At 38.1% G+C, this 22,936-nt stretch overlaps 2 protein-coding genes across 2 annotated transcripts; one reads left to right on the top strand and one right to left on the bottom strand.

Annotated features, from left to right (window-relative positions):
• The first annotated feature begins 405 nt into the window (after positions 1-405).
• On the top strand, positions 406-4,484 carry LOC145895902 (uncharacterized). Its single transcript, XM_082984681.1, has 9 exons — positions 406-498; positions 1,009-1,305; positions 1,523-1,654; positions 2,511-2,675; positions 2,747-3,043; positions 3,413-3,593; positions 3,659-3,836; positions 3,896-4,107; positions 4,165-4,484. Exons 1-9 carry the CDS (start codon positions 406-408, stop codon positions 4,482-4,484), a joined length of 1,875 nt encoding a protein of 624 aa, XP_082840807.1.
• A 3,486-nt stretch (positions 4,485-7,970) lies between these two features.
• On the bottom strand, positions 7,971-14,622 carry LOC145895901 (baculoviral IAP repeat-containing protein 7-like). The gene is made up of 11 exons (XM_082984680.1): positions 14,533-14,622; positions 14,146-14,228; positions 13,575-13,760; positions 12,844-12,958; positions 12,499-12,652; positions 12,049-12,148; positions 11,389-11,560; positions 10,984-11,096; positions 10,405-10,529; positions 10,027-10,065; positions 7,971-9,710 (listed from the first exon to the last, which is right to left on the bottom strand). Exons 1-11 carry the CDS (start codon positions 14,620-14,622, stop codon positions 9,511-9,513), a joined length of 1,377 nt encoding a protein of 458 aa, XP_082840806.1. The 3' UTR covers positions 7,971-9,510.
• Between the last annotated feature and the right edge of the window lie 8,314 nt (positions 14,623-22,936).

The following is a 22,936-nucleotide window of genomic DNA, read 5'->3' as shown; positions in this document are numbered from 1 at the left end:
TGCACAATAACAACACTACACCTACTTCGTTGCTACAAAACACATTGTTCAACCAATTCCTGCAAAACGCGTGGCATTCGGCTTCTCTAGGGTGGATATGGCTTTCGCCGTGCAAGATTTCAATTATACGTGATAATAATTATTTACAAGATCCAATTACATTACTAAAGAAATGCCTTCAAGGTCGTTAACATTTGGAACTCGTGTTTGTACCGAGTTCCCCAGACGTTTCCTGTGCAACGTTGAAATGGCAGGAATTTATTTGGTATTTGGGTTGCACTAAACCACCCAACATGGCACGTAGTACTCATATGTAATACCCACATTTTTAACAAAATAACAGCTGACATATCGCTTTTGTGGATACTCAAAGTACTGCGACCACGGCGGAAAGAATATTGTAAAATGCTGAGAAAACTGCGAAACCTTTCCAACGAGAGTTTGGAAGAGGAGTCGCGTGAAAAGTCAATTTTGTCGTTTAATTCCACACGTTTAAGAGTTAATTCTCGCTTCGTCACAAATTGTATTTGTTCGTCAAGCTTATTTTCTTTGTTTTTTACCTGGTTGATGTAAAAACTTTAACAAAACTTAAAAACATAAACATCTTCATGCATGACAATCACATAGTGATCGCATTCCCAGGTATAAAAGTCTCGAACGAGTTTGCTGTCATGACGTCTGTTGCTGTCGATGTGTCGTTGGACGTTTCTGTCCCACATCACTGTTACCCGACAAACAGGCACTGTTACCCGACAAATTGAGTTTGTGACAAAAGTTTGCGGTCCCTGCTGGTCTGTCGCTACCTGATTCACAGATTTTGCGGCAGAGAAATCTGTTTCAAAACTTACTAATGATAAACCCTCCTGTAACAGCCACGAAATCCCGACAAGCCTTACAATAACTAATGAAAGATTCGTTTAAAATAATAACAAAAATATTCCTTACAGCATGAGCAACAAATCGTTCGCACAAAAACATACCAGAAACCACGTGATGTGTTTTACACAGGGTTACTGGAGGAGGTGGTTGTGGAAGAGGGCCGACAACAAACTACTGTGCGATGGGAGGCGGGATTGCGTTGTTCCGATCCACAATCGTGACGCAGGTCGAAGATTCGCCCATGATGAAGATCCTCAACTTTGCAAACATCGGAAACACTGCGACACAAATGACGGACTTCTCAATATTCCTATGTCCAAAGTATGCGACGGTTTCATCGATTGCAAGGATGAAAGTGACGAATATCCAGAAGAATTGTGCTCAAAGGAAGGAAGATTCTACTGTCCAGCGTTAAATGGAGCCAAAGTAAAGTTGTTTGTTGTCAACAAAACCACAAAAAAATTGAGACCTTATTTACAAGAGTTTGGAAAAAAATCACTTCGAAGCGTTACTTTAACTATAAAAGGCAAATAGGTATCAGTGTCTGTTGTTCAGTATTGTTTGTCATAATGCCCTTTGTTGAATCTTTCGCACACAGTTAACCACAAAGACGGTTTAAGCATTTTACAGACTTTTGCGACAGATTTCTGTCAACAAATCGGGTGTTTGTGACCTCACAATTAACTGCGATGATCAAAGTGACGAAATAAACTGCACAAATGACGGAAGGTTTTATTGCGAAAACAAAGATCCATTGTTCGTTAAGAAGGAGAAGGTAAACACATGTTAACAATATTTAAAGTTTTGTGTCCTGTGGCAAAGATGTTTTGATTCCGTGCATGTTACTGTTGTGACCGAAATTAATTCAGTGATCCCGAATTAGGACAAAAGTCGTTGGGAGGGCGGGTATGGAAGTTTTAGAACCGATTTAGGAAGACCTTTTCTCCGTTTTTTTGGCACCAAACTTTTAAAGTTATTCTTCGCGGGATTAAAATGTGCGATTCGGTCACAAAATAGGTCTAAATAAAGCCTTATGAACTTAAGGTTTCTACTTTAGCACTAAAAATGTTTGAGTATCTCTGATCTAAACCAACCATTTACTCCCAATCTGATCCACGTACCAACGCGGGCCTCCAACCCCAACCATAGTAAACGCTCAGTTCACCCTGCACTAACGGCTCACCGTCAAAACAAATGTTGGGACCCAAACTACACAGGTGGCTACTTTTATAATTAAATAAACTGACGTCAAAGTAAAAAATTATATAGAAGCACCCAATGTTAAAAGGACCAACACCAAACAACATTAATTTAATTACGACCCACTTCACAAATCATGTTCTTGACACCTAATCACACAAGCACACCTCAACGTTTGCCACCAGATAAGAACTGCCAGTTTACCAATTAATTTCTCATTTTTGTCGCCAGCTTTCTGGCCAGTTAGCGCGTCACACGCCTTCCACGTACATAAAACTACACATGCATATTGCAGTACATATTTTTTGTCAAATTTCCATAGTTCCGATGTTCGCAAATTATATGCAAGACAGTAATTTCGCAATGTGTTGTTTACGGACGCCAATATGAGCAACTTAACTACAAAGTTTTCTTTAATTTACTCCATGTAGAAATTCAATGGAGTCGGCGACTGCTCTGATTGGTCAGACGAGTGCCCAACAAATACAAAAGTGATCAACGAAAACATATTTTCATCACGATACGAGTTGATTGCGAACCCATTTCTGCGAGCCATTGTGTGGATAATGGGGATGCTCGCCATTGTCGGAAATTTGGTAAATTAAACTAAATTTTGTCTTGGCGCAATAAGAACACGTGTTTACATATTGCTCCAATTTGTTTTGAGGTTGTCATGGTGATGGAAGGCAAAACGTTGGCGACGACACAATCACAATCTGCTGCATTTCGCACAAACCATCTGCTCGTTTTGAATCTATCCGTTTCCGATCTACTCATGGGAGTTTATCTGGTCATGCTGGGAGCCGCTGGTGTCAGATACACCGGATCTTATTGTGCCAATGACCTTATTTGGAGATCAAGCGGAAGTTGCACCACCATGGGGGTATTGGTTTTGCTTTCAAGCGAAACATCGGTGTTTACAATGGTTCTGTTGACCATATTCCGACTGTATGCTGTGAAAAACGTAAGTGAAACAATTGTATTTTGTCAAGTCAGCTATTGCTAACTTCGTTGAACAGGTGACGTCCCTTTTCAAAAGTTTATGACAACTTTCTTTTTTTTTTTTTTTTCTATTTTAACCTATATATTATCACTCTCACAGCTATGGCTGGAATTAAAGCCAGACATGAGAAACGAAAGTGAAACTAATATTATTAAAATGACGCAGTTTTGCCAAATTTGGGAACTACAGTTAGAGAAAGAGAAAAAAATTTCCAGTCCGATGGGATTCTAGCTGACAACTACATTCCCCATCTTTCGATTTGAAATAACCACAGAGCTTGCAAACTTATTGTTTTTAATGAAAACATGTGAATGTTCCCCTTTGTTTCAGCCGTTCGATGCATCCATGAAACCGGAATTGAAAACTGTCATCCTTTCCACTATCCTCTCCTGGGCATTCTCGTTTACAATTGCTTTTATTCCACTCACAACTCAACTTCAACATTTGTTCGAAACCAAAGCTTGGATGAATGAGAATCCGTTTTTTGACAATGTTGCAGTCGACTTCTCTAGTAAGATATTGTCGTAGATGTAGGTGTTGAAACCAATTTTGAATTAAACTAGCTTTGCGTAACAGGCATGAATAACTTCATGGATCGATTTGTAACTTTCCAACACAATTTCACAAGCAACGATTCCCAAGTACTCAACACTGCCCTCATGCGAGTATATGATGTTAATTCCTGGATGGATTTTATGGATATTCTAGAGGATTACAATTACACTGAGTTATTTGATATTTCTGGATATTTGGGGTTCGTTTTCATTTGCGCAAAATCTTCAATTTTTTCGCCACAAAATTGTTTATGTGTAGATATTACAGCAGCAGCAGTGTTTGCATCAGCAAACTGTATGTAACGACCAACGACAAGGCATGGGGATATTCAATCGCTATTATTATTCTGAACTTCCTGGCCTTCATGTTCGTGGCAATTACGTACTTTTGGATTTACAAGAAGTCAACTGCCAGTGCCAGGCAAGTGAACGAGAGGCCACGAGATGGAAGGGCGGCAACACAAAACAAAGGTAAGCACATTCGTATTTGCTGACATATTATACAATTAATGCCGTTTGTTTCGGCAGAAATGCAAAAGAAAATCCTTCGACTGATAATTACCGATTTTCTCTGCTGGGTTCCAATTTCCATCATGGCATTTGTAAACATCGGTGGAGTCCCTATGCCTCCAGTGATGTACGCTGTGTCAGCAATTATCCTGCTCCCCATCAACAGCTCTCTAAATCCCCTCATCTACTCCAACGCACCGAAACTACTTTATGATAGAGTCCGGGATGGCCTACGTGCCGTTTTCAGACGTCAACCACAGGAAGAGCAACAGGAAAATGTGGTTGTGGTTGCTAACCGAGAAAACTTACATGTGGTTGAAGCAGAAACCGATCTGTAAATAAACCTTGCATTCAGTTTGTGCAAAATGTGTTTGTTTTTTTTTGACGTCACGCGTACCTTCTTTGTGTAGAATCCTATTTAGTTTGTGATGGAAAAGTAATCACAACATAAGATTGATATATCAAGTTTTAACTTTCCATTTAAAAACCTCACAAGTAGGACAAAGTAACATATTTGACGTCAGACCCAAACAAATGAACAAAAATACGTGAATTTTGGTTGCTGTATTGGACATTACAATGATGCGGGAGATTCCCCTTGATACAAGGGACTTCCCTACTACATTTTGTCTCTGGATCAACGCTTACTTGTAAATATGATATTATGATGTTGGAAACATTCCATGCAACCAACTCATGAAATACAAACTATCGACAGATGAAAATATAATCTGCTACCTTCAAATATCACCAAAAAAGTTGAAAAAACCCCCTCTCACACGCCTTGTACATAAACCTCGCCCTGTGCATTTTGTGTATCATTGATAATTATATTTTAATGCAAAAAAAGATGTCGTAAAATTCATAGCAGGACAAACTCTCTGTGTAAATCGCATCATAATTCACATTCCATCGTTAGCATTTCATCAAATGTCCAGCAGCAAGATTTTTGTTTATAGTTATTTTTCTAACAATCAATTACTGTTTGGCACTCAATATCAACTGGTTCGTTCGCGGCTAATTTAAACTTCCACGAAAATTCAATCGTTTTGTTGAATGTTTGCTGATTGCGCATATTTACTGATACTTGTTGTTGTTACCAATAAACACAGTGTTGAGAGGGTAAAAGTGTGTGTATTCTTAAACTTGTGGATATTGATGATGTTTAAGTTTCAACCACACTTCATAAGTTTGTTGAGGAATTCCTCACCTGTTTGAGTTGGTTCTTGTTTGAATTGTCGTCATGACGAAAATAAAACAGATTCTTTCCTGTGTTTGATCGCTGAGCAACTGCACCCGTATTTCGTCCTCAACACACCCCCTCTACAAGTCATGGTTACGTTCGAGAAAAAAAGCGGAGATAATTGTTTGCGTTATATCAATGTAACTCACCTCTTGTTATCGCTTTACGTCATTTGTTATGAATGATTCAGCTTCAGTGTACTGTGAAAAACACGCCAGTGTGCGATCGAGTGCGCCGAGCCGAACGACAAATATCTGTCGGAATGAGTTACTACACGTCATCCCGTTGCATGGCAACGAATGAGTCATTAACAAAACCTCTCCATAACTGAGGAGGACTGACTAACGATGTCCAATGTTCAACCGACCATCATGAAGTTCCCGACAGCAACGGAAAGTGGAGACCAAATGGCTGTAACAAAAATCTTTTCTCAAGGATTACCTCTGAAACAAAGGTAGGTGGCATCCAGTACCAAACGAAGACATCTACAATGTGTGACAGCAACGAGCAACGTTGTTCCAATGTTAAGTCGTTTCGTAATCTTTCGGCTGCAACGTTCGCGGCCAACATTACCGGTACGTTGGTGAACAGGAAATCACATTGAACGAAACCATTACCTCTTCTTGCACACACAGCTCTTTTATCTGCGCAGCAAAACTTTTTGACAGTTTCAAAACTTGACCACGTTCAGCAAGATTGTTTGTAATCATGTTTATCTCGCATAGTTTTTCGGGTAATCTGTAAGTCCGGGATTCGCCGAATGTTTTAATATTCATCCAAACCCGAATATTGACCGAATCATTTTAATTTTGCACAAAAGTACTTGAACATAAACAATCAATATAAATGTCATGGGCACCGATAAAACCACAAGGGTTATCCAGTCAAGAAGCCAACATTAAATTTGCCAGACTGGCAGGCGAGGAGCACCGCGCACGAAGCTGTCAATCAACTTGCAACCATTGTTTCTTCGTCATGATTATGGAAATATTTGAACGCTGAGCAGGAAATCAGTCGTCACGCTGTTGAAGAGGGAGACCGAGTGTTGAAACAAAAATCTGCGGGAAAGCGGAGCGGGAACTCCGCCAAAGGTTAAAATTAAATTTTGCACAAATTCTTCAACGTAACGCTACATCCTTTTGAAGGGAGAAAGTCAACACAATACTCTCCGACTGTTTAATCCGCGCGATTTGGCCACCAACTCCTGTGGATATTTTCTTCATCTGACTTTTAATGTCTAAATTTGAGTCAGTAATGAATGCGTGCGATAAAGAATAGTGTTCTAACAATATAGTAATGGTTGGAGTTATTTAAGAAAAATCACTTGCACTGGAAATGTATTATTTACACTTGATTTTATATATTTCTTTATTTCTTTTCATTTGTATTTCAACGACAGAGCTTTTTAATTATTGCTGCTCAGGTTGGGCTTGATAACCATCACTTTGAAACTGGTGCCAATGTTGCGAATCCAACACGGTTGTTGGCGATATCGAAAGTTGTGTAGTAATCTCATAAAAAAGACACCAAAAACCCTCAATGGACCACCTTCTGACATCATGTTAATGCTGCAAAACCTCAAGACCGACGCGAGGATTTACCCGATGACACATAGAACATGAACTACACACACCATATCAGCACCTTCCTTTATAAATAATGAAATCATCATTTTGTTCATAACTTTTCTTTTTGCAGTTTTGCTACGGTTTCTGTCCAACGCCATTCAAGATGCGAAACATCAATCCACAGTGGACTAATTTCTGAGACAGAATTGTTGATGTATCGATATTTGTTGGACTTCCGTCTGTTTCGGCCAAGCGTGGCTGCCCTGAAATAAGCAATGTGAAAATTATTGACTCTTGTGCAAACGAACATGGTTAAATAAGTAACGTTTTGATTTAAGAACCTTGTCACCCATACGTTGATCTTGTCTGGCTTTACATGTAGGCGGTACATTTGTGTAATACGCCATCATGTTTGTCCATTACACAGTGAGTTAAAAAATATCAACACGTCATAAAATACGCCTATATGACTCACAGGCGGTATTGTTCAATCGCCTCCTATGTTTAAAAAAGTTATGTTATTAGTTCTCCGAAGTTTGGCAAACAATACAGCGGTGTTGTTCACTCGTTTAAGTCACATTTTTAGTCACATTACAAAACAGAATGACAAAGGAAAACCGTTGATTGTAAATTAGCGTTTTGCTGGTAACTTTGGCAATCGCACATGAATCACGTTTTGCAATATTTGATGTGTGTTTCTTTTTTTGTGAAGGGAATCCTTTTTTTCCCACTTGTGTTTAAATTTTTACCGTAGAATTTAATTATTAAATTTGTGCTATATCTGTTATACACTTTAGACATTTTTAGGTGGATACAGAACATAACAACTACCTTCGTACATTCGGTGCCCACTATTACCCACAAACAACCATACAATTTCCCACTAATGGGAACTTTCCCACAGGTAAAACGAATTTGTATTTATATCAAAAAGTTACTTCTTGCCTACAGTTGGTCACCTAAAACAGAAAAAAATATTGTCTCCAACCTTTTTTGTCTACGGTCACAAGTACAATGGACATATTTAAATTTATTAGTTTTGTGTTCCAAATGAATTCCTTTAGGAAATATCTGCATGACAGGGAAGTTTAAAGCATGCCACCATGAATCAATGAAGAAGAAGAAAACAACGAATGACCAAGAAGAAGAAAATTTATCAATGACCGAAATATTTTTTGCAAAAATTTAAGGGAAAACTTCAAAATTCAAATGTTGCTCATGGACGCCAAAGGGGAATGTGGGATGGATTTTGGGCGGTCTGTAATCGAACAAAAGCACACAAAAAATGCCGCAATTATGTTTGTTTCTGTTTACTTTTTTTGTTGAATGACAAATATATTTGTGATTCTGGTATTTTAACAAATATACAATTTAGTTTGTCAGAAAAGCTTCCAGTAAATTTAACACAGGGTTCATGACCACAAAAGGTTGGGATTCACCAATCTTAACTATGACTTCCAACAACATGTATGCAATAAACAAATGACGAAGAGTTCTAAATTATACCCATGACCAGACAGTTTCACATATTCTGATAGTGAAGGGGAGAATGGCTATGTACAGCAACTACTGATTTCTATTAATTAATGCAACTAATGCTTGAATCAACACAGTGTTAAAAATTTTTGAAAGTTTTTTTTTTTATTTAGACCTAACCAAGCTACTAATATAAAAAAAAACAGTCACTACTGGAATAAAAAAAACACAAATGCAAACAAACACACAGGACTACAACCTGAAAATCAACAGCCTTAAAATGACGGAAGCATGCAAACAATCAAATGACCATAAACAAACCATCTAATAGCAAATGAACAACTAATAGCAAAAAAAGTTGACAATGTATCACAGCAATTCTGTTCTCTCTATATAAACCATTAAAACTCACAAATGGCTTGGACAGATGAACAGATGCCATTGCACTTGTTGCCAGTTTGAATAAAGGTTCTCAAACTAGTAGTTCAAAGCATCTCTTTTAACTTAAAGCAAAACATAAACCAGCCAGCTCCACAACAAATTTTGTCTGGTGAGAACGATATAGGTTTCTGCACGAAAAGACAACCAACCCAACATTCATGATCTGCAATTTCAGAAAGGAAAATTTAACAGCATCTACACCAACAAAACTTAACAACAACTTGGACAATCGGAATGAACCCCAAACCATGCATTGGATAACACAATGTAATCCACCCAAACATCCACTTGCTTTTATGACAGCAAATAAAAAAGAAATCATGGGTAATGGTCAATTGCAGGAGCCCTAGCCTCTAACTAAGCTTGCCAGACAATTAACGTATGCATAAACACGTCATGGAGAAGGATATCACAGATCCCCCATATGATGTAAAATTAGCTGAAAGAAAATTAAATGATGAAAACAGTGACATATAAAGGAATATGCACAAAGCACATTTTTCCTCAGTTGTGAAACCTGGCAGCAACAGAAATGAACAGCAAAGAATATTACAAGAAGGCCCACAGATTGAGCTCTATGCATTATTTCCTGAATACATATGTACATTAAATCAGAAGAAGTTGGTGAGTTTATTTTTATGACATGTAGGTGCGGATTGCTTCCTTGACTTTCTTCTTGCACATCGGACAACGTCGAACATCAGGTGAGCAATTTGAACAACAACACAAATGTCCGCAAGGTACAAACACAATATCAGCCAACCGATCGTGGCAGATCTTGCATTTTCTTTCATCTTGTATTTCTTGTATGCGAGCTTGCATTGAAGTGCTTGTTTCTGTAAATTGTGTCATTTTAACATAAGGGCTCACTATAAATTAAACACATAAAATTAGGAAACATTAAAAGTCTGGAATTGTGTTGTCTTTTCAATATTAATATAAAAGGAAATGAAAAAACATGTTGATGACAAAAGACCTCATTTTTCTCCTAAAATCAGTTTAACCAATCTGTTATGAGTTATTAAAGGCCCTGAAAGTTTACTGAAGATACTGGTAATTCAAACTTTCATTTTTGACACTGCTGTCCTTTGTGATGTAGGTAAGCCATTACACGAATTAATAAAAAATAAAATAAAAATTGCTTGAACTCACCCTCTCCAGTTGACACACTGGGAACAGAAGATGCCGCAGCTGTGAAAACAAAAAAGTTTAGGATATCAAGACTTTTAGAAGGAATTTATGTAAGTTTTGAGAGCAACAATATGGTGCAATGGATACTTCTTTGTTTTCCCTTTTTCATTTGTTTAAAATCGCAACAATTTGCCTCACAAACAACTTTATGCACAATTTTATGATAGAGTCTGAATTCTCCCACAGCAAAATCCCTACCTTGGAACAGACGACGACATCATAATAGAAATGGTTACATCATACAAAGAAAAACACCACCCTCCGCCCCCAACAAACAACTTTTAGTGGTTATGAAGAAAACAGTCCACCAGACTCCCACAGGGATTCAATACAACATACCTGAAGATTGTGGCTCATCAGTTATGTCCTCATCACTATCCTCAGGTTGTTGTGAACTTTCCAAGTCAGTTAGGTCAGCCACCAAATCCTCAACGTTAATGTACATCCCAGTTTCACGAACACGACTGCATTGATAAATTATATCTCACTTGTTTCAGACAACCCACATACCAAAAACACTTTGCTTTGCTATGCCATGATAATGCATGGTAACAGAGGCATTCAACTTTACATAACATTATCATCACTTCATGCTTTTGATATCTTTATCTTTAGTTTATCCTTAGCAACAGCAACTACTTAAAATTAACAGTCATAATTGTATCCAAGGTAGCCAAGACAATCTTTTTAACTTGTCATGATTTCTATTGAAGTTTCATTGGCAGTAAATGCCCTTGTTTAATACTGATATGGGGCATGTAAAAGTTGATTGGTTACGATATGAGGTATTTAAAATTCATTAATATCCCAAAATTACTCATTGATTGTTTACTGTAAAATGTTTTCTGTGTTAAAAATAAGTTACCATATATTATGTATCTCATGTCCTAAATTTACTTTTGGGTCATAATAACTAACCGAGCAACAAGTCTACGAACAGCATTCCGCTCAAACCCAAGATCATAAGCTATTTGGACCAAGTCTGATCTCATTGCTTCACTGACACGAGCATCTTCTTGGCGCATTTCCTCCTGTTATAAAAAGTACAAAAATATTTGAAAAGAGAAATTAGTAATCGACAACATTAAATTTGTGCCATTGTTTTAACAAAGATTATCCAAGCTATTTCACATTGTGTTAAAACACTACATGTGCTTAATACTAGGATTTGGCCGTAGGTATATTTCAACACTCATCCAAATCGAATTAAGAGCACGGAATGTAATATTAACGGTTACTAAATATTTACACAGTTATCTACTTAAAATACTTTTACAAATTTGACTTCTGCAAAATATTTTGTGCAACACTGTTGTGGCCAACCTGTAGGTCGATGATTTGTGGAGGGGGACTCCGTGCTCTCCCAAATTGGGGCCTTATTTCCCGAGGTGGTACGTCGTGTTGTCCACCCATTATCGGCCTCGGCAGGTTTGGAAACATTGACACCATCCGGTGGACAAAGTCTGGCCCTTTGCGTTGCAGCAAGAATTCACATCTGCAATTACGAAAATTATTCTGATCACTAAAAAAGCCTTGAGATGGATCAAAAGCTAGTGACTCTTGCAAGTTTATGTAGACTTCTTGCATATTCTAGTTTATACATCTATCAGTCACCTGCAACCTAGAACAGTGGTTCTCAACCTTTTTGTCAAAGCGGGCCTTTTCTGTTAGTGTCAGAGTCGTTGCGAGCCCTTGTATATTTTTTTTTACAAAATCCGCTCACTACTGCTTCAAGACTGTGATGCATGTCACAATGTGTCATTGTTAGCCATTAAACAATAGTGTAACATGCTTCTGTATTTTTATGTTTCCAAGCTTATGTTTTAGACTGTGCATCCAGTTTTTGAAAATATTAATCAGATATCATGAGTACTCTGAAGTTACTTGTCAATCCTCAACACACGCCCAAGGGTTTTGCGGAGAGACCTCCAGAACCAATGGCCTTGAGGAAATTAGCCACAATAAAGATATTGTTACACTCACATTGGGAACCACTTGGCGTGTTCTGTCCATGGTTCATCTTCACGATCCCAGTTTTGCAAACCTCCGTTGCAATACCAACATTTAACTCGATCCCGGTCACCTGTGAACCACAAAACACAGTGACAATGAACCCCTCATATTGTTAGGGGCGCACAATAACATACAAGGCTAAATTCACAAACCACATCACCATTATAAGAAATAACCAAAGATACAAGGCCATTATATTCAAAACCAACCTACGTTTTACACATAAAAAATTCAAATCTATTTATGCCACTATTAAAAGAATTATGTTTCCCAAAAATTGTGTTTATCTTAAGTTGACTTTTGTCTCCTAGATTTTAGCAGCATAGAAGCTTTGCCTTCCTTTTTCAACCTATTTCACTGTAATTCGTTCTCACCCAACTTGAAACACATTTAAACAAAATAAAGTTTGTTTTGATGTACCTAAATAGAAGAAACCAGCCCTTGCAATCTGCATCGGTGTTGCATTGACGTTGTTAGCTGGCCAACGTTGGTCGAACGTTTCAAATCGTCCGTTTTCATTTCTCATGTGGGGGTTGACAGGAAACTGACATCGGAACATATTTTCCAAGTCCCTCTGCAATTAAATGATTTTCGACACTTGATAATGAATGTTACATTACTTGGAAATAACACAACTTCAAAACCCAATTCATTCAATAAAAATGGTAACACAAATACATGCAACTGGTAATTTATTGCCAAAAAACTAATTTGAACACCTTCCATTGGGACAAGTATTTGCAAATAATTTTATTGAAACTGAACCTGTTCATTTTCAGATGGATCAGGTGGTTCTTGGAAAACAATATGTTGACGCGGAATAACAGCTTGTTCTTCTGGTGAGAGAGGGACATTTCTATCTTCTGCTCCTTGCACCAACCTAATATTGATAACATGATTAAAGTTATGACCATATTTGGACCTTCAGCAACAATTTTGTTTGCAAGTTTGTGGCATAACATAACAACTTATTTGGCACTTCACCAAAATGCAATATTTATTTTTATTCAGCTGAAACCAAATATTCGGCAAAAGTTGCACCATGAAAAAAATAGGTGACTATTTTAATAGTTTATGACATATGATAAAGTAAGTTATAGACCTAGCTAGTTCTATTAATTTGGATTCAGATAAATTGGATTCGAACCATGGGATCTACTATTCTGAATCATCAATTCCTAATTCTTGATTTGTTTTAATGAATTTGATACAAACCAACTTTCTTTTTATCACATATTTATATCACAACCACAAGTTTTAAACATGCAGAAAATTGGTTTGCAACATCTTAGACAATGATTTTTACCCATTTTTTCTTGTCAGCACTGCTTTGTAATTATCAACCAGTTCTCTGTCTCACTTCTAATGCAAATGTTATCTAGTATTTATATGAGAAACCCTAACAATATATCCCACCCTAACAACCCCACCCCTGAGAAACAGATCTTATGCTTGTAAAACTTCAATATTTTCCAATTATATAATCACTTATTTACCTGCAGTGTGGAAAATGTCTCCTGTGTTCGTTGTTGACAACATCTCCGTAATTCCAGTTTCTCAAAACTCCAGCACAAGAGAAACATTGAACTCGATCAAGGTTTCCAAGATAGAAGAAACCGGATCTTGCAAGATCGTTCGGACTAACTGTCGGTCTTTCTGATGGCCAGTGCTCAAACGTTCGTCTACAACAACATTCAAAAAACAAACAAATTTGACCGATTTTGACCCATAAAAAATGTAACAATATTCATTTAATTGCTGTATTAACAACAAAAATAGAGCTAGCAATGAAGTTAAGAACCTAAATTTCCCGTTTCTGCAAATGCATGGCTTGCTATCACTTCCCACCAAATTCCTAACTACCTTGATTGACAATTTAAAATAGAAACACTACTGGGTTCACACATAATTTCCCATTTTATATTTTTTGCAAAAGATTTTATTGGAAGTATTGTTTTATTGGACATCAGAACAATTTATATATTGAATGTTTCCAACTATTTAACCTAATAACTATTACGTAATTAACTGCAAAAATGCTTTAACATACCAAGTAAAAGTACTCACATTCTTTCAGACTCTTTCCTTAAATCCAAGTTTTTGAGGAAATGCTCGTGATATGACGAAGGGATGGTGGCAAATTCAACAATCTGATTAGTTTAAAGACAGGAATATGATCACGTTCAACAGCGAACCAAACATACTAGGCTTTAACAACCACAGTAAAGGAAGCAATTAAATCACATACCAATAATGGTGTAATAGTTAGGAGAAAGAGGAAGTAGCAGTTCATTCGCTAGCTCAAACAAAAATCACGAATCCTAAAGGGTTTTAAATTTGTGTCATGTGTGATTAACAATGTAAACAGATCTGTAGGGAATTAAAAGCAATATTCCATGCAATACGATACAAGTAGCCTTGATAGTTGGATGATGATTTTTATGGACACCATACTTGTAATGACTTTTGGGGTAACTCTATATTCATGGGCACATAGAAATTGGATATGTCAAAGTTCACCGGCAATGACAATGCAATAATCATAATTAATTACTTGAATAATTAATAAAAATAGTTTCTCAAACATTGTTTTGATTGTGTGACACATGATAAATAAACAATACACCCGAGATAATAAAAAAGTTTATAATTTAGTCAGTCAAGCATGAAAATTACTTCCGATCAATCGAGAGCCAAGTATTTTATATACAAATGGCATTGTTGTTGTTGTGGTACGCAACAAAATACTCATTTCGCACTCTATGTTTATTTCGTACCCTGCGTTAAATTGCATTCGCAGAATTCCAGTGCCGGTATGTTAATTGAAGTTCCTGCTATAAAGGCAGGTCTCCCTGTACTTACATTCATTCTATTATTTTGTGCTATTCGAAAATACAACAGTTGTTAATGTTAGTTCCGGAGCTTTTTATGTAGTCCACAAACACTGTCAGTTAAGAGTAATATTGAACGTAGGCAGGCACGTACATACAAAGAATGTTATTTGTAAAGTTGAGTTGTTTATTCACTTTTCAAATAGTGTTCAACAACCTTTTATCACGCGCGGAAGCTTAAACTAAACAATGTATCAGTGGCCTTACTATTGTTTTATTGGCTATTCCTTCATAAGTTTACAATTTTGTAAATGTGGTAGATTTTATTTAGACTATCTTCTTTTTTGACACAGACAAGCAAGATGTTTTCACTATAATCAGCACACTATATTTAATGCATTTAGTTCAACTTTGTCCAAATTTAGAGAACATTTATTGGCGTTTTTGAACTTTTTTGGCGCTGATGACCTTTTTTTCTAGGTGAACAATCAATAATTTCCCAAATTCGTTTCCTGTGCTGTGTTGGTACATTCAAATACATACCGTATTTTACACCACCCTCATTCTGGCAGAATTCTGGCAGAATAATTTTGCAAATTTGCCACATTCTACAAGGTACAACAGGCATTTACTCAAAAATTGTTTTTTTTGGATTAGAATCAAATTACAGAGATGAGCAAGCAGATCAAACCTCAAAAAACATTTAAACAACATTTTCCGCAGCTGTATCAATCAAAAAAATCGCGAATTAAAAAAATCGCCTGGTTTTGCGAGCATAATGGCGGCATGCGAAAAACCAGTCTAAGACAAAGAATTCTGCTCGACGTTCTTGCAATAGGTGCCAATATTGACCAATATCAAGGGAACGGAAATTTAATGCTCTACAACATGCAATTAACAAATTTGAAATTAAGGTGCCGGATGACCTTCAAATCGCCCATCGAAGACGACCCGCTTTGAGCGAATCAGCAGCATAATGGCGTAATGTCGGCAAGCGAAAAACTTCCCTATTAAAACAATTCTGCTCGACGTTCTTGCAATAGGTGCCAATATTGACCAATATCAAGGGAACGGAAATTTAATGCTCTACAACATGCAATTAACAAATTTGAAATTAAGGTGCCGGATGACCTTCAAATCGCCCATCGAAGACGACCCGCTTTGAGCGAATCAGCAGCGTAATGGCGTAATGTCGGCATGCGAAAAACTTCCCTATTAAAACAATTCTGCTCGGCGTTCTGGCAATAGGTGCCAATATTGACCAATATCAAGAGAACGGAAATTTAATTCTCTACAACATGCAATTAACAAATTTGAAATTAAGGTGCCGGATGACCTTCAAATCGCCCATCGAAGACGACCCGCTTTGAGCGAATCAGCAGCATAATGGCGTAATGTCGGCAAGCGAAAAACTTCCCTATTAAAACAATTCTGCTCGGCGTTCTGGCAATAGGTGCCAATATTGACCAATATCAAGAAAACGGAAATTTAATTCTCTACAACATGCAATTAACAAATTTGAAATTAAGGTGCCGGATGACCTTCAAATCGCCCATCGAAGACGACCCGCTTTGAGCGAATCAGCAGCATAATGGCGTAATGTCGGCATGCGAAAAACTTCCCTATTAAAACAATTCTGCTCGGCGTTCTAGCAATAGGTGCCAATATTGACCAATATCAAGAGAACGGAAATTTAATTCTCTACAACATGCAATTAACAAATTTGAAATTAAGGTGCCGGATGACCTTCAAATCGCCCATCGAAGACGACCCGCTTTGAGCGAATCAGCAGCGTAATGGCGTAATGTCGGCATGCGAAAAACTTCCCTATTAAAACAATTCTGCTCGGCGTTCTAGCAATAGGTGCCAATATTGACCAATATCAAGGGAACGGAAATTTAATTCTCTACAACATGCAATTAACAAATTTGAAATTAAGGTGCCGGATGACCTTCAAATCGCCCATCGAAGACGACCCGCTTTGAGCTAATCAGCAGCGTAATGGCGTAATGTCGGCATGCGAAAAACTTCCCTATTAAAACAATTCTGCTCGGCGTTCTGGCAATAGGTGCCAATATTGACCAATATCAAGGGAGCGGAAATTTAATTCTCTACTAACAGGTAATTAAAACCTTTGTAATTCACTGACGAATAACGCTTATATGATTTTTGTCAGAAATGCCACAGTTTGGAGACGAGGTTATTAACTTAGAGTCAGGGCGGTCGTTTGTAATTATTGTTGCACAACGTTTGGCTTGTCCTTTTGTACGTGGAAAACAGGTCACAAATATAAACAATGCCAATATTACATATTTCATATTAATATACACGGTGTTCTCTGCAACAGCCTTCAACAGCCAAAAGGAAAGGTCAAGCGATAACCGTTGTTGGTATTGCATCTTGTACGGGTCAGTTTGTGGAGTCATGTATCGTCGCGAATCAAAGATTGTGATAAGACATGCATGTTTCGGTGTGATTACATGTGGGACCTTTGGTCTATTCTTTTTTATTATTGAAGAAAGAGGGAAAAAACTGTAGCGGTGAATAATTAAAGAAAAAGGGGGCATAGGGGCAAAAAACAAACACAATGGCGCAAAAATACAAATTACTTGGGTACACGACAAACAGCTTAAACATGGTTTCATAAGATATTCAGTTGTTTTATTTTGACCACCGATGTTCAATTCAATAGTTCTTGTCGATTAAAATACGAATAATTGTTGGTCGCCTATTAGCGTGTTGCATCTGTACATTACATGCCAACAACAACAAAGTGCACAGTCAAAAAAACATTACAAAATAGTATGAAATTTCAGTACTGTTTTACAATATCACAATATGACTATAGTAAGAATTAAAACCGTTTCATAGGCAAAAGACGCACGATACAGTTTTGCTAGCTTAAATTCCTTTAATTGTTTGTTGGTCATGATAGCCATGGGGTTCGGTTTAAATTGGGAGCTTATTAGTTTCCTCTCCACTGCAGCTTTTTTTGGAGATTAGCCTCCAGGGTAACCTATCCGCTAATAAGTAGTCCCATAAACCTTGTGCTTTGGCTGGATTTGTATTACCATTCTGCTGTAACCAAGTATAGAAGGTCTTTGTGTACCCAAAGTGTTGTAAGATATTTTAGACACGTATGTTGGCTTTTTTTGTTTGCGAAGGAACTGTGTCCCACTCCTCATGTAGACTTGCTACAAGCTGCAGAAACTTGACGAAAAATGTTTGATTTGGCTCAAAACCAAACTCTGTAACGAATATACCAACAGGTCAACAAGAGCAAATACTCACTCTTCGTGAAAATTTTCTAAAAAATGGTTTACTGCGCTTTTTTATAATTTTGTCCAAGCTGTTGCGCATGTGGTTGGATTTTTGGCTGAGAATTGACATCGCCATACTTTTGACACAATGTAAGGTTTTCAAAGAAATAAGAGTCTTCAATATTTTGCTATGGAACAACCGACGAATTTAAGAGCACCTCAAATCTGTTTTGGTGCAGAAATCGTGTTTGGAGATTGGATTTGTTTGGTTAAAAGGTTTGGATAACAGCGTTTTAAATTAAGAGGCAACATATGATTCTCATTATCTATCATACCCCCGCCCATGCAAAATTTAAGATATGGTAACGCTTTTATTTCTTTCTTATTATGGCTATAGTTATCTTCCCGATAAGGGTTATTCCTCTGGTCGCCCAAAGGTTCATAACTATGTTGGCTTTTTCAGGGAAGGGAGAAAGTTTAATTCAATTATTTTTTTAAGATTTTTGAGAAATCAGTATCCGAACCTTTTGTAAAAACAATGCAAACAGGGATGATTTTTATTCATGCAGACCACGAACAAAGTTAAGGAGAGTGGGTCATCTTGTCTGAGGCCACGTTCTATGTCAAACGATTCCAAGAAATATGGTGTCGAAAATTTGCATGTAGGCCTATGTGGAAACATGGTAATGGTCCCTAATGTCAATAATGTCGAACAGCAACCGGATATTTGACCCTATATATCGGTGCGGTTGGAAGCCGTGTCGCTCCTTCGATAGAAAACCACGTATCTTGCGTTGACGACTTTTAAGGAGATCTTGTAGTCCATGTTTAGCAAAGGTATCGGGCGATAATTTGGGAATATAGAAAACCTTTCCCAGTATTAGGAAACAGGGTGACAACTCCTTTACATTGTGAATAGATATTCAACCTGATTAAGTTTCCGTTCTCTTGATATTGGTCAATATTGCCACCAACTACAAGAAATTGCCAGAACGCCGAGCAGAATTGTTTTAATAGGGAAGTTTTTCGCATGCCGACATTACGCCATTACGCTGCTGATTCGCTCAAAGCGGGTCGTCTTCGATGGGGGATTTGAAGGTCATCCGGCACCTTAATTTCAAATTTGTTAATTGCATGTTGTAGAGAATTAAATTTCCGTTCTCTTGATATTGGTCAATATTGGCACCTATTGCCAGAACGCCGAGCAGAATTGTTTTAATAGGGAAGTTTTTCGCATGCCGACATTACGCCATTACGCTGCTGATTCGCTCAAAGCGGGTCGTCTTCGATGGGCGATTTGAAGGTCATCCGGCACCTTAATTTCAAATTTGTTAATTGCATGTTGTAGAGAATTAAATTTCCGTTCTCTTGATATTGGTCAATATTGGCACCTATTGCCAGAACGCCGAGCAGAATTGTTTTAATAGGGAAGTTTTTCGCATGCCGACATTACGCCATTACGCTGCTGATTCGCTCAAAGCGGGTCGTCTTCGATGGGCGATTTGAAGGTCATCCGGCACCTTAATTTCAAATTTGTTAATTGCATGTTGTAGAGAATTAAATTTCCGTTCTCTTGATATTGGTCAATATTGGCACCTATTGCTAGAACGCCGAGCAGAATTGTTTTAATAGGGAAGTTTTTCGCATGCCGACATTACGCCATTATGCTGCTGATTCGCAAAAAGCGGGTCTTTTTCGATGGGCGATTTGAAGATCATCCGGCACCTTAATTTCAAATTTGTTAATTGCATGTGGTAGAGCATTAAATTTCCGTTCTCGTGATATTAGTCAATATTGGCACCTATTGCAAGAACGCCGAGCAGAATTGTTTTAATAGGGAAGTTTTTCGCATGCCGACATTACGCCATTATGCTGCTGATTCGCAAAAAGCGGGTCGTCTTCGATGGGCGATTTGAAGGTCATCCGGCACCTTAATTTCAAATTTGTTAATTGCATGTTGTAGAGAATTAAATTTCCGTTCTCTTGATATTGGTCAATATTGGCACCTATTGCCAGAACGCCGAGCAGAATTGTTTTAATAGGGAAGTTTTTCGCATGCCGACATTACGCCATTACGCTGCTGATTCGCTCAAAGCGGGTCGTCTTCGATGGGCGATTTGAAGGTCATCCGGCACCTTAATTTCAAATTTGTTAATTGCATGTTGTAGAGAATTAAATTTCCGTTCTCTTGATATTGGTCAATATTGGCACCTATTGCTAGAACGCCGAGCAGAATTGTTTTAATAGGGAAGTTTTTTGCATGCCGACATTACGCCATTATGCTGCTGATTCGCTCAAAGCGGGTCGTCTTCGATGGGCGATTTGAAGGTCATCCGGCACCTTAATTTCAAATTTGTTAATTGCATGTTGTAGAGAATTAAATTCCCGTTCTCTTGATATTGGTCAATATTGGCACCTATTGCTAGAACGCCGAGCAGAATTGTTTTAATAGGGAAGTTTTTCGCATGCCGACATTACGCCATTATGCTGCTGATTCGCAAAAAGCGGGTCTTTTTCGATGGGCGATTTGAAGATCATCCGGCACCTTAATTTCAAATTTGTTAATTGCATGTGGTAGAGCATTAAATTTCCGTTCTCGTGATATTAGTCAATATTGGCACCTATTGCAAGAACGCCGAGCAGAATTGTTTTAATAGGGAAGTTTTTCGCATGCCGACATTACGCCATTATGCTGCTGATTCGCAAAAAGCGGGTCGTCTTCGATGGGCGATTTGAAGGTCATCCGGCACCTTAATTTCAAATTTGTTAATTGCATGTGGTAGAGCATTAAATTTCCGTTCTCGTGATATTGGTCAATATTGGCACCTATTGCAAGAACGCCGAGCAGAATTGTTTTAATAGGGAAGTTTTTCGCATGCCGACATTACGCCATTATGCTGCTGATTCGCAAAAAGCGGGTCGTCTTCGATGGGCGATTTGAAGGTCATCCGGCACCTTAATTTCAAATTTGTTAATTGCATGTTGTAGAGCATTAAATTTCCGTTCTCGTGATATTGGTCAATATTGGCACCTATTGCAAGAACGCCGAGCAGAATTGTTTTAATAGGGAAGTTTTTCGCATGCCGACATTACGCCATTATGCTGCTGATTCGCAAAAAGCGGGTCGTCTTCGATGGGCGATTTGAAGGTCATCCGGCACCTTAATTTCAAATTTGTTAATTGCATGTGGTAGAGCATTAAATTTCCGTTCTCGTGATATTAGTCAATATTGGCACCTATTGCAAGAACGCCGAGCAGAATTGTTTTAATAGGGAAGTTTTTCGCATGCCGACATTACGCCATTATGCTGCTGATTCGCAAAAAGCGGGTCGTCTTCGATGGGCGATTTGAAGGTCATCCGGCACCTTAATTTCAAATTTGTTAATTGCATGTGGTAGAGCATTAAATTTCCGTTCTCGTGATATTGGTCAATATTGGCACCTATTGCAAGAACGCCGAGCAGAATTGTTTTAATAGGGAAGTTTTTCGCATGCCGACATTACGCCATTATGCTGCTGATTCGCAAAAAGCGGGTCGTCTTCGATGGGCGATTTGAAGGTCATCCGGCACCTTAATTTCAAATTTGTTAATTGCATGTGGTAGAGCATTAAATTTCCGTTCTCGTGATATTGGTCAATATTGGCACCTATTGCAAGAACGCCGAGCAGAATTGTTTTAATAGGGAAGTTTTTCGCATGCCGACATTACGCCATTATGCTGCTGATTCGCAAAAAGCGGGTCGTCTTCGATGGGCGATTTGAAGGTCATCCGGCACCTTAATTTCAAATTTGTTAATTGCATGTTGTAGAGCATTAAATTTCCGTTCACGTGATATTGGTCAATATTGGCACCTATTGCAAGAACGCCGAGCAGAATTGTTTTAATAGGGAAGTTTTTCGCATGCCGACATTACGCCATTATGCTGCTGATTCGCAAAAAGCGGGTCGTCTTCGATGGGCGATTTGAAGGTCATCCGGCACCTTAATTTCAAATTTGTTAATTGCATGTGGTAGAGCATTAAATTTCCGTTCTCGTGATATTAGTCAATATTGGCACCTATTGCAAGAACGCCGAGCAGAATTGTTTTAATAGGGAAGTTTTTCGCATGCCGACATTACGCCATTATGCTGCTGATTCGCAAAAAGCGGGTCGTCTTCGATGGGCGATTTGAAGGTCATCCGGCACCTTAATTTCAAATTTGTTAATTGCATGTGGTAGAGCATTAAATTTCCGTTCTCGTGATATTGGTCAATATTGGCACCTATTGCAAGAACGCCGAGCAGAATTGTTTTAATAGGGAAGTTTTTCGCATGCCGACATTACGCCATTATGCTGCTGATTCGCAAAAAGCGGGTCGTCTTCGATGGGCGATTTGAAGGTCATCCGGCACCTTAATTTCAAATTTGTTAATTGCATGTTGTAGAGCATTAAATTTCCGTTCTCGTGATATTGGTCAATATTGGCACCTATTGCAAGAACGCCGAGCAGAATTGTTTTAATAGGGAAGTTTTTCGCATGCCGACATTACGCCATTATGCTGCTGATTCGCAAAAAGCGGGTCGTCTTCGATGGGCGATTTGAAGGTCATCCGGCACCTTAATTTCAAATTTGTTAATTGCATGTGGTAGAGCATTAAATTTCCGTTCTCGTGAGATTAGTCAATATTGGCACCTATTGCAAGAACGCCGAGCAGAATTGTTTTAATAGGGAAGTTTTTCGCATGCCGACATTACGCCATTATGCTGCTGATTCGCAAAAAGCGGGTCT

The sequence above is a fragment of the Ascidia mentula genome, chromosome 3, assembly GCF_947561715.1.
Source record: "Ascidia mentula chromosome 3, kaAscMent1.1, whole genome shotgun sequence".
In the NCBI taxonomy this organism is placed as follows: domain Eukaryota; kingdom Metazoa; phylum Chordata; class Ascidiacea; order Phlebobranchia; family Ascidiidae; genus Ascidia; species Ascidia mentula.
This window is presented reverse-complemented; position numbering and strand designations above follow the sequence as displayed.